This window comes from Cherax quadricarinatus, chromosome 41, assembly GCF_038502225.1.
Source record: "Cherax quadricarinatus isolate ZL_2023a chromosome 41, ASM3850222v1, whole genome shotgun sequence".
Classification (NCBI taxonomy): domain Eukaryota; kingdom Metazoa; phylum Arthropoda; class Malacostraca; order Decapoda; family Parastacidae; genus Cherax; species Cherax quadricarinatus.
Genome location: NC_091332.1, coordinates 5,499,339 through 5,512,109, shown reverse-complemented (window position 1 = coordinate 5,512,109; position 12,771 = coordinate 5,499,339). Strand labels below are relative to the sequence as shown.

At 45.0% G+C, this 12,771-nt stretch overlaps 1 protein-coding gene across 1 annotated transcript; it reads left to right on the top strand.

Annotated features, from left to right (window-relative positions):
* Window positions 1–914: 914 nt before the first annotated feature.
* Window positions 915–5,544, top strand: LOC128695744 (tubulin polyglutamylase complex subunit 2). The gene is made up of 5 exons (XM_053786562.2): window positions 915–1,178; window positions 3,106–3,273; window positions 3,849–4,097; window positions 4,765–4,958; window positions 5,288–5,544. Exons 1-5 carry the CDS (start codon window positions 1,109–1,111, stop codon window positions 5,492–5,494), a joined length of 888 nt encoding a protein of 295 aa, XP_053642537.1. The 5' UTR covers window positions 915–1,108; the 3' UTR covers window positions 5,495–5,544.
* The last annotated feature ends 7,227 nt before the right edge of the window (window positions 5,545–12,771 follow it).

Genomic DNA, 12,771 nt, shown 5'->3' with positions numbered 1-12,771 from the left:
ACTAGAAGACAATGCGGACGCGTCTGAACATCGGGACAGTTTTGTTTCTTCTCGCTCATTTGTGACTTGATGATGGCTAAAAACAGACCAAAAAGTCATCTAAATTTCCTGTTCTAAGTGTGGGTTATTTGTAAACAAATATAACTGCAGACACACATACAGAATTAAAGAAAAAGACGAAAATGACAAAGGTAATTTATACAAGATGGCCTCTGTACAAGGTAGCTATTACGAAGCTTTAGCATAACTCACATCAGAGGCTCTCCTAGTCTATGTTATGCGACTAACCCAACACAATAGACTCGATTAATACCTAGATACCCAGTTACTGCTGTTATGACTCACAAAACAGTAACAACACGATTACAGACACACCTCGGAACGGATGGGTCTAAACCTCACCCGTTCCGTGGTTAGTTACTGCTGAATAATCAGGGGGAAATAGGTGCACGTGCGGGCAAGTCCCCTTATTCCCAGTGGCCCAGTTCTCCTTCCCTGGGTACAGTACCCAGGAGAATATAGGACGAGATAACTGGGCATAGGCAGGGCTGAGGGCGTGGTCGCGTGGCTGGAATGGGTGGAGAGGAGGAGAGTGGGTACAAGGATAAAGCGGAGGGGCAGAAAGGGGTGTGGCTAGCTGGAAAAGGATGTCAAACTGGATGTAAACAAATGCCCTCAATAAATCCTAACGACACCCACATCATGCAGCAACATTCTAATGAGGCGTAACATTCTCACCTATTAAGAAACACATGTACCATTCTGATCTGACATTCACTAAATGCACACCCTTTAAATTACATCATCTAATTATAAATAAAGGTCAGTAGCAGAGAGAAGTATCGCTAGTGTCAATAATTTCAAAGTGGCCGCCATGCACTCAGCTGATGACATGCAGATCACCATGGTAACGGGGACGCTCACGGCAGTGTAAACAAACAGTTGCGTCGTCTGTTGTACCGTTAATTCCGGAATAAACAGCTGTGTAACAAACAGCAGCAGTCGTCTTATGCAAAAACTCCGGCATGCGCTGTGAGAAAAGCGTAGATATGACGTGAGAAGAGACTACGGAGCTGGTGTTGGATGTGACAATGCTTGCTGAGGGAGAATGGAATCAAGGAAAGAGAAGGACTGTAACTTTGTGACAGATCTCACTCTGGGTCTGGTTGACACACTCAGTAAGTGGGTCTAGATTTGTTGGTGTAAGTCTGATAGTGAGGATGATGGTGTTGCTCTGGTGGTGATGATGATGCGAAGGTGCAGATGTGATAGTGAGGGTGTGATACTTATAGTGAAGATGATTGTGGTGGTGTTCTGAGTGTAATATGGCAGTTCACAGAGGTATACACATGTGGCATGCAAAGAGTACGTAACCTTTATTCGGCGCATGTACACACCCTCATTGAAAGGCTATCTCCCCCAACCAGCGAACCAGTACTAGGGTCGAACGATGGGGCCCCGTCGTTCGATTAGTACCCAGGTTCAAGCCAATGAGAAGATGGTTTTGGCAATTGCAGAGGTGTTGTGGGTACCACTCACCTGTCTGCTCTTGTCATTCCCATTCTAGAGCTGGTTGAAGCACGGTCTGCTCTCTGGTGGCTTCTATTCTGCCTTGCTTAATGTGGAGTGCACTAATACCTATTGTTGTACATAGTGTATATAGTGTACATACTTCTGTTCTTACTTGGTGAAGGATAATATAAGTCAAAAGTTTTTCTGCTGTGTTCATTTTGCTCCCTTTACACCCAGGATAACAAGCCTTTGAATTCCTGGGTTGAAGATTGAGACACTTATGCAGCATATGGGAATCTTTATTCAGGAAACGTTTCGCCACACAGTGGCTTCATCAGTCCAATACAAAGAGGAAGGCGTAAGGAGAGGAGGAGTATGAGGTAATCAGTCCCTCAGCCTGGAGTCGGTGTTCAGTCTATCAATCTTGTAGAATGTACAGCATAGGGCCGTAGACGTGGCTTATATACTGTAGTGAGGTGAGGTGAAGCAGGCGGAGGCGGGGTCATAGTGGTACCATCCACTAGTCGAAGTAGGTCTTCGTCCAAAGGTTGAACAAGTGTTGAAGAATTCTTTGTAACAAGATCCCATGATGCTGCAGTGTCTGACAGTTGTGATGAATGGTTTGAAAAACCGACAAGTTGAAGATTGAGACACTTATGCAGCATATGGGAATCTTTATTCAGGAAACGTTTCGCCACACAGTGGCTTCATCAGTCCAATACAAAGAGGAAGGCGTAAGGAGAGGAGGAGTATGAGGTAATCAGTCCCTCAGCCTGGAGTCGATGTGTTCAGTCCATCAATCTTGTAGAATGTACAGCATAGGGCCGTAGATGGACTGAACACATCGACTCCAGGCTGAGGGACTGATTACCTCATACTCCTCCTCTCCTTACGCCTTCCTCTTTGTATTGGACTGATGAAGCCACTGTGTGGCGAAACGTTTCCTGAATAAAGATTCCCATATGCTGCATAAGTGTCTCAATCTTCAACTTGTCGGTTTTTCAAACCATTCATCACAATTCCTGGGTTGTAATAACACAAGTGTATCCCTAAGGTAGCGTGGATGTGCTTCACGTGGCGCGGATGTGTTTCAGGAAGCATTGATGTATTTCAGAAGCCTTGGCTGCGTTTTAGAAGGCTTGGCTGCGTTTCAGGAGGCTTGGTTATGTTTCAGGAGGTTTGGATGTGTTTCAGAAAGCTTGGATGTGTTTCAGGAAGCTTGGGTGTGTTTCAGGAGGCTTCGTTATGTTTCAGGAGGCTTGGGTGTGTTTCAGGAGACTTGGGTGTGTTTCAGGAAGCTTTGGTGTGTTTCAGGAAGCTTGGGTGTGTTTCAGGAAGCTTGGGTGTGTTTCAGGAGGCTTGGTTATGTTTCAGGAGGCTTGGATATGTTTCAGAAAGCTTGGATGTGTTTCAGGAGTCTGGGTGTGTTTCAGGAAGCTCTGTCATGTTTCAGGAGGCTTGGATGTTCTTCAGAAAGCTTGGATGTGTTTCAGAAAGCTTGGATGTGTTTCAGGAGGCTTGGTTATGTTTCAGGAGGCTTGGATGAGTTTCAGAAAGCTTGGATGTGTTTCAGAATGCTTAGGTGTGTTTCAGGAGGCTTGGGTGGCGTGCAGGACGTGAGTGTAGTGGTGCGGGGAGGCGTGGAACGCGCCTCTGTGGTAGCGTGGGAGCAGCGTCACAATGTAGTGCTACCGCCCGCCCTCAGAGCCTTCTACACAGCTACCGACGGTTTCAAGCTCACCTGGAACTACGCTACTGCCGGTAACCACTGCCACCTGTCGCACCTAAGTAGGTAACGCTCCTACTCCTGCACCTACCTAGGTAGCGCTCCTTCCCCTGCACCTACCTAGTAATGCTCCTTCCCCTTCACCTAAGGTAGAACTCCTTCCTCTGCGCCTACATTCCAGTGTATACTCCCCCTGCTGGGGAGTATATACTCCAGCAGGAATATATACCTCAGCAAGGGGAGTATACTCCCTCTACTGGGGAGTATACTCCCCTTGCTGAGGTATATATTCCTGCTGGAGTATATACTCCCTACTGGGGTGTATACTCCCTCTGCTTGGGTGTATACTCCCTCTGCTTGGGTGTATACTTCCCCTGCTGGGGTGTATACTTCCCCTGCTGGGGCGTATACTCCCCTGCTAGAGTGTATACTCCTGCTGGGATGTATACTCCCCCTGCTGGGGTGTATGCTTCTCCTGGGGTGTATACTTCCCCTGCTGGCATGTATACTTCCCCTGCTGGGGTGTATACTCCCCCCTGCTGGGGTGTATACTTCTCCTTCTGGGGTGTAAACCCTCACCATGGGACACTAAACTTTGCTTTCCCCCCAGGTAAAGTACTACCACTGGGGAATATGGAAGTTCACCCACTGGGGAGAGTCAACAGACTAGGGAGTGGCAGGGGAAGCGGCGACCCCCTGGCCCCTTCCATCACCGACCTGGCCCTAGCAGAGGACCCCCCAGCTGCTGCTCCCCTGGAACCTGCCCCCCTTCGTCCTGGGGGGGCGGGAACCCCCCATATCCCACCCCCCACCTTCCACTCCTCTAAGATGTTTGAAGTCGATACTTGCCAAGGCTACGGTGAGTAATTATTATTATATTTTATTAGTTTTATAATTATTATTAATATTATTATTATATTTGTATTATTATTACTTGCTCCCTACCTGGAAATACTATTATTATTATTATTATAATAGCGACTGAAAAATCAGGTTTGATCCGAGGCAGGGAAGGTTAGCTGTAGTTCCTCGGATCAAGGTCCCTCTTCAGACAAAGCTTCACCTTCAGACTGCCTCTATTTTCTTCCCCCCCCCCTCCCTCTCTCTCTCTCTGCTCTGCACTTAACTCAAATTCAACATTTTCTCGCAGTGACTAAAACTGATGCCTGTTGACACTTCCAGAATGCTGCTGTAAGGATTAAAGTAACCTTGACTGGTGGTGTACAGGTGCTATACAGCCTCACTGACCCTCGTGTAGTCGATATTCTTTAAACCATTGTATACACAAAAGAATCTCTCTCTTCTGTGTATACGCTAATAGCAGCAGTATAATATATAGGCTTGGAGGCGTGTATGTCTTTGTATCTAAATATTTTAAACTTGAATTCCTATGTTAGACGGGTAATGAGCCCTTGACTGGTGGACTACGGGTGATATACAGTCTTAATGAGCCTCTAAATCCAATAAACTAACCACGCCTACTGTCAAGCCCACTCTAGCCTAGTTCGCCTTCCCCCGAACTACAGGTCGAGTGGTGGTATCGTACCCAGGACGCGGGGAGACCTTCCCAGAGGGGTCGTACTGGTTCATCGACCTGTCCCTGCGTCCCCATCTGTTGGCACTCGACACCCACACATACTGGCGTCTCCTGCTGGCCCACCTGGGCATGCCCCAGTGGCAGGCACTAGTGGCAGGGCTGGGACTCACCCCTTGGGCCAGGGTATGTCACTACGTCACTAGTATTTATGATCCTTAGCATATATTCTGTAATATCCTATATTTTATTAGTAGGCACCTAATTATCTATTTCTTGGTGTGTTTGTATGTACCTAAATATGATCGCAAGGGAAGTCGAGTTACATTTCCTGGGCCAGTCTCTTAATGTTGTTGTCAACTGTTAGTTTCTTGGATTAGATTAGGTCACAGCTAATACAAATACCAGGTCAGGACTCGCACGAACACCAGGTCAAAGCTCACAATAACAACACTAGGTCAGAGCTCACACAAACACCAGGTCACAGCTAACACTAACACCCCTGATATACGCAGCAGTGGTACGAAGTGGTAGCTGGCTACCTACTGGATGGTCCCAGACCACCCAGGGTCTCCCAGGCCCAGGAACTGGTCAACAAGCTCGACTGGTCTGTCTTCAAGAACAAGAAGACACACAAGGTCAAAACGGTCAAGGACTCCCCTAAGGACGCCGCCAAGGACGCCAAGGACGCCACCAAGGACGCAGGAAAACAAAAAGAGTGAAACGGTACAAATAAAAACTGCCATTGTTGTACAGGACTAAATAAATATATTACACCTACTTTCTTGCTGTTGTTGCTACTTTGTTTTAATTGTAAAGTGTTTGTTTAAGTGTTTATGTTAATTAACTACTAATCCAAAGTACCGTGACTGGAACAATACACACACACACACACACACACACACATTATATATATATATATATATATATATATATATATATATATATATATATATATATATATATATATATATATATATATATATATGCAGAACAAGCCACGTAGGGATGGGAAATCTTTAGCTCAAGATCTTTTTCACTCTCATGCGTCGTCAGGAGCTATGCAATGTTGCAAGACAGCAACAGATAGGAAGGTAAATTCTCTGAGATAATTTCATAACCCAGACGTCATTTTTAATAAAACATTAATTTCAACATTTGCTCTCTGGTTGTGAACAATATACTTGAGACAGACCACTGATGTGCATGACTACAGTGGAGTGTCGTAATCACGGTCTTCCATGGTTCTCCTCTAGTGTCGTAAGCTTCACTTCTCTTAGTTTCTCTTCGTAGTTGTGATGGGGAGAGAGTAGGGGTTCAGTGTCGTGTTTGTTTTAACATGTTTCGTGTTGACGCTCCTAGTTGAGCAAACCTCATGGGCTGGGAATTCATTATTTTGCAGCAGCTGGGAGAGTGTGGGAACACCCAGGTGAATGTGGGTACCATTTTTTTTTATTTTCCTCTGCGCTGTGTGCAGATTGTACAAATACATACACACACACACACACACACACACACACACACACACACACACACACACCAGTGAAGAGGTGGGGCTAGGAGCTGTGAATCGAACCCCTGCAACCACAAATAGGTGAGTACACACACTGAATTAAAAAAAAATTCTTGAAACAATAGACAGTGTTTTTTCCCCTCGGTGTTACGTTCAAATTTTACAGATGTTTAAAATTGCCGATTTGTCTGGCGAATCAATTTTTTTTTTTTCACAGTTGAATTTACAGGTTATCTTACCTCAGTTCACTTCAAAACCCGGCTCTATGTGAGGTATACTTCCCTCCCCAGGATACCACCCACGCCAATCGACTAACATCCAGGTACCTACTTACAGCCAGATGAAGCGGGACAGCAGGTGTAATGTGACTAGAACCCAGGTACCTACTTATTGCTAGGTGAAGTGGGACAGCAGGTGTAATGTGACTAGAACCCAGGTACCTACTTATTGCTAGGTGAAGTGGGACAGCAGATGTAATGTGACTAGCACCCAGATACCTACTTATTGTTATGTGAACAGGGACAGCAGTTGTAAGGTGACTAACACCCAGTTATCTACTTATTGCTAGGTGAACAGGGACAGCAGATATTAGGAAGCATGCCCAACTTTTCCACCCGTGCCGGGAATCGAACCACGGCCCCTCAGTGTGTGAGGTAAGCCACCAACTCATTCTATAATCCACATTGTATCTATAAACTCAAACACATGTTTAATCAAGTTGTTTTATGTTAAATTTATAGGTTAGAGGAACCATTGTATATCATATGGAGCGCTAAACCCGTGTGCATCATTCAGCGCTACAAGTGGTGGAAACTCGATCCTCCGTCCGCTAATACTGTAGATGTAACTGGGATATACACATATCAAGCTGTCTTTAATTCTGTTTATAGTTAAGACAGGACAGTAAAGCAGAAGGCTCTCTCCGCACCATCCACTCCCTCCGGCCAACTCACTAGCTGGAATATGATGGATGACGGAAGCCTGTGGTGAGCTTCAGAAAAACTTGTGGGTCTTCTTGAATATCGTTGCATTACGAGCTAAGCTCTCAATGTGCGTTTTAAAAAGAGATGCACCGCACATTAAAATTGATCTTCCATATTTAAATTATTATAATTCCCATTAGAACCTAACATGCTGGCTGGTGCGCTTGCTGCCAGTCTTCTCCGGCCCACCCGCCTGGAGTCCTGACGTTCCTTCCAGTACTTAAAGTCTTCACGCCAGTGCCGGGGAGGGAAGAGTGGTGAAGAGTTTTGTTTTCCTGGAGACTTTTGCTGCAGGAGAGCCATGTAGAAGCGCTGGAATATTCAGCTGGAAGAGTGAGAGAGTAGGCAAACAAATGGTGGACTTCCCAGTGTGGTGTTTGTTCTTCTCATGAGAGAGAGAGAGATATTGGTGGTTGTGTGCTTGTGTTTATTCTCACCAGGGAAGATGAGTCGCTTTTTCCTCTGATGTGTGATTGCTGGGTGTTATCCTGTCGACAGCTGCAGGGAACAACACCAGCTCGATAGCTAAAGGGAACAGCATCAGTTCGACAGCTGCAGCTAACAGTATCAGCTCGACAGCTGCAGGGAACAGCAGTATGTCGATAGAAGTAAGGATAGCTTCATATAGGTTCGATTTTCAACAAGTTATATACGTGGATGAAACATTCTCAATCACGAGAGAAAACACATTCTTTGAGGAGGGTTTAACAGCTATAATGATTGTAGATGAATGGTTCAGAGGACCGACACGTTGATAAATTAGACACATGTGCAACTCTTGGGTATCTTTATTGAGGAAACGTTTCGCCACACACTGGCTTCATCAGTCTATACAAAGGAGAAACTTGAAGCTACTGTGTGACGAAACGTTTCCTCAATAAAGATACCCAAGAGTTGCACATGTGTCTAATTTATCAGCTATAATGAGTGTGAGTGCTTCTGGTTAGGACCAGGATGTAGTGAGTGTGAGTGCTTCTGGTTAGGACCAGGATGTAGTGAGTGTGAGTGCTTCTGGTTAGGACCAGGATGTAGTGAGTGTGAGTACTTCAGGCTACGACCAGGATGTAGTGAGTGCTTCAGGCTAGGACCAGGATGTAATGAGTGTGAGTGCTTCAGGCTACGACCAGGATGTAGTGAGTGTGAGTGCTTTAGGCTACGACCAGGATGTAGTGAGTGTGAGTGCTTCAGGCTACGACCAGGATGTAGTGAGTGTGAGTGCTTCAGGCTAGGACCAGGATGTAGTGTGTGTGAGTGCTTCAGGCTACGACCGGGATGTAGTGTGTGCTTCAAACTCGGACCAAGACGCAGTAATCACTTGTGGCGATGTTAAACACCTCGACTCCTACCATCAACCTCAATGTCGCAGACTCGCCACAAAATTATCTTCAAAAAGTATTTTGCCACAAAAGCCGCACATACATAAGACACTAATTAGAATCGTATTAACTGATAATAGACTACATGGATTTGTGTATTCCAGTAGATTATAGGGAAGTATTTCCTGCAAAGCTTATAAAACAGCCAACACTGCCATTTATACCCAGAGGTGTAGGCCTTTTAGTGTATACAACAATATATACATTTGACCCTTATGTAGCAGTCTACTGTTTTAGAGGTCAGCGCTTCCTTGGAGTCAACATCACTGGTAACTTATTATTGTTAGATAAGGTGTCTAATGTCCCTGTTGTATACCTGTTCCAATTTCAAAAGATCATCGCCCCCGCGTCGCGGCCTCAGACTAGGACTTCTAGTTAACGGTCTGGTCATTCAAGGTATTGGCGGTAGCTGCTCGCAGTCCAGCGTAGGTATCGCAACCCAGCTGATCAGGGATGGAATAAACGAGCTTGTCATGTTCATCTTGAAGACGGTCAAGCATCTTAAAATTCCTTGGACCTTTTATATTTATTGAATTATAGGCTTGTATACGCATTATAGGTTGCATATGTATTGTAGGCTTGTATATGTATCGTAGGTTTGTAAATGTAGGTTTGTTTATATATTGTAAGTTTGTAAATATTGCATTAGGCTTTCCGCTGCTTTCGTAGAGACTATTTACAGTGTGCGCATTTGGAACCAGTTCCTTTAGCATTTATCAGGTATAAATTATCGTGTTTCTAACCGGTGTAACAGAGTGCACGTTAAGTGACTTATATGTTTGAAGTCATACGGGCAGTGATAATTCTTTGTACACTCTCTAGTGTGACTTTGTAAATGGTCCAAGTCGGAGCGGAACGTCGTCGTGAGCTCCTCTGTCATATGTGCGGGTTATTTGTGTATTGTTCCAGTCACGGTATTGTGACGCTTTGTTCTTTGTTCTCCACGTCTGATATTCAGACCTCCTTCAAAGGAGTTGTTAGTCTATAGCAGTACTTCATCTTCTGTTTTGAAGGTTCTTGTTATCCATCCTACCAGTTTCTTTGCAACTGTGATTCTAACACTGTTGACTTCATTTAATGTAAGATATTTCAGGAGAGGGCTGAAGGAGGGCCGGTAGAGACCTAAAAGACGGCTTAAGGAGAGACGGAGGAGGGCTGAAGTAGGGCTGATATAGTGGTGAATTAGGGCTGGTGTAGTGGTGAATTAGGACTGGAAGAGAACTGGGAGACGACTGGGAGACGACTGGGAGACGACTGGGAGACGACTGGGAGACGACTGGGGGTAAGCAACACGCGGGTCAGGGTAAAATTTGACACGTGAGCAGTGAGGCACAAGGTGTAAGATGACAGTGGCAGGTGGTGGGCGGCGGTACTGCCTCTCACTTCCAATTAGTGAAGCAATGCTTCTTTCCTGATGTTTACATTGATTGTTGTGAGGCTGTTGACACAGTGAATTTATATAATGTTTATATGTATACGTTTTTATAAGTATACATCAGTACTTAAATAATTTATTTTACAGGGTGTTTCAGAACGATTGTACCCCCCTGTATCTGTATACTGCTTTGAAATTGAGTCCAGCGTTTTGAGACACTCTGTGACCTGGTCACAGACCGGGCCGCGGGGGCGTTGACCCCCAGAATCCCTCTCTAGGTATACTCCAGGTATAGTTCGCAGTGCTTGCTATTCGTGAGGATAACTCCGTAAATCCCCACCCGTTCCGTGGTTTATTTCTCCTGTGTGTGTGTGTGAGAGGTCATCCTGAGAGATGGTAATTATTAAGTCTGATGGACTGATGAGGCATTTGAAGCTGCCGTAGCTGGTAAACTTCTCGTGGTATACTTGACGATATCCTCGTCGCCCTACTGAAGTCTCCCAGCTCAGACTGGCGCAATACAACACTGTCAAATTGTCATATTCCATCACACAGTGATGGAATATGAGGGAATATGTGTGATGGAAACATTGCTGGTGTATCCAGTTTTGCTTAATAATAATAATAATAATAAGAAGAAGAAGAAGAAGAACAACAACAACAACAACAACTTACCTCCCTTGCTTCCTTCAATTCCCTCTATGTCACTTCTCTCTATCCTGCTCATCGTCACAGCTGGTGGTCACACTTGTTAGCCGTTTTATGCCAATTACATGTGTGACGTTTATTTACTTGCGTCACTCGAAGTCACTCCGCGTCGCAGCTTGCCCTGTCACTCTCCATCGAGAAGACTCCAGTAACTGCCGATCAGAGACGCCATGGTACTGGCTTCAAATAATATATTTTCCTCTTCTACAATATAGTCACAGTAAACTCTGTCCCTCTTTCACTCTCGCTCCATAAAAATGTGACTGGCGACCTGTGAACACCGACTGACAATCATTCTGTGAATTGCTCGTGCCCGCGCACCTACAAATTACCCCGATAGCTGTGTTAACAGAGCCTGGAGGACCAAGTGAAACGACGGTAGGTGCAAGCTAGGAATCCCACCCCGCCTTGGGATATTACTACACAACCCCTGCAGCTATACCCCACCGATTGGTACCCTCACCTACCCTCTGGTGCTCTTATTTGAGTTCTTTGGTAATCACCAGGCCCATGAGCAAGAATCGCTGCCCCCAGCAACTTCTAGCCCCAAACGTACAAATTTTTACCCCTGTATTTCCTTCACTTTCCCCTAGCACCAAGTCATAACCTCTTTCCCCTTTCCCTGCTGTGTTTGTTTCTCTCAGAGCTCATTGACGATTCTGGGTAAATAAAACGAAACACACACCTGTCTAACTCCCACACACCTCCAACTCCCACACATTTAACTCTCACATAAATTCAACTCACGACTTGGCAAACCTTGTATTCAGATCATACATTTGATAAAACTTGTTTTCGGAGAGGATAGACTGATATGAGATTTTCGGCGCATGCATGCAGACTCTGCAGGTTGACGACATCTTAGCGTGTGCTCACGTATCGACAATTTACACGGTAAAGACTGTTTTCCTTTTTCATTCTTCTTCAGAAGCACGTGACGGGAGCACACCGACACACGTTCCTTCACCTAGCCTCTGGTGTCGTTGATTACAAATGTCGTAATGTCGGCAATAGTGAAGAGAGACACGCTGCAGAACAGGCTTTTATTGGGGCTTCTGGATGGGGAATAAAAAGAAACAATGCCCTGGCTGAAACAATCCACAAATAACCTGCACTTACATGAAGAAGCTTAAAACGATGTATTGGATCGGCCTTGGCCAATGTCCAGGTATTACCAAATCGTCATAAGTGCGGGTCATTCGTGAATTCTTGTTGTGGTTTATAGGGTCACTGACAGCTTACGTCGTATCAATCCCTATTTATTTTGGTATCGTTTACCCCTCAAGGAAGGTTCCTTGATGTTGGTGAGGGGCTCTTGATTTAGGGAATTGGATCTGTGCTCCAGTTCCCCGAATTAAGCCTGAATGCCTTCCACATCCCCCCATCCAGGCGCTGTATAATCCTCCGGGTTTAGCGCTTCCCCTTGATTATAATAATAATAATAATAATTGGTATCGTTTCACTCCGTTAGAGCCTCAAACCTTGATAAAATTCTTGAGCAAATCTTGGTCCCAATAAAGGCTTGTTTTGTAACGTCTTTTTTGTTTTAGCGGGGCGTTGTGATGGGTGATGTGCTCTGAACTGCACACTCGACTCAAATAAGTGAGTACTTACTAGTTAGCACAGTTGAAGGCTGTGAGCACTTCAAGTGACACCTCTCAAACAACTTGCTCAGTCACTCACGCTTCAGAAAACATTTATTTGCGATTTCCTCTTCCTCAGCTTTTATGCTACTGAGTTTTCTTCGCATTTTATAAACTTCTTAGTAAGCTATGCATAGCAGTTTGTGCTAATATCCCTCTGCTGAACCCTAGAGGGATATTAGCAAACGATAATTCATGGTTTATTTCCGTTGGGGTCTTTCTGTCCAACATTCGAGTAAGACCAAAGTTCCTATTTACTACTAAGTGAACATGGACAGCAGATGTAGGGAGATTTGTCCATACATCTCGTTTCACCAAAGAATGGAACCCAGGTTCTACCACTGAGTTATGAGTCACCATGGAACGTGGCTGACCAGGGCTCAAGTTTAGACATATTACGA

What these genes read in the sequence shown, in the direction of transcription:
- LOC128695744 (XM_053786562.2), top strand. Translation starts at nt 1,109, where the DNA reads ATGGAATCAAGGAAAGAGAAGGACTGTAACTTTGTGACAGATCTCACT. An exon ending in CTGGAACTACGCTACTGCCG is followed by an intron (nt 3,274 to 3,848) that starts GTAACCACTGCC and finishes CTTTCCCCCCAG; the next exon opens with GTAAAGTACTACCACTGGGG. An exon ending in CGATACTTGCCAAGGCTACG is followed by an intron (nt 4,098 to 4,764) that starts GTGAGTAATTAT and finishes CCCGAACTACAG; the next exon opens with GTCGAGTGGTGGTATCGTAC.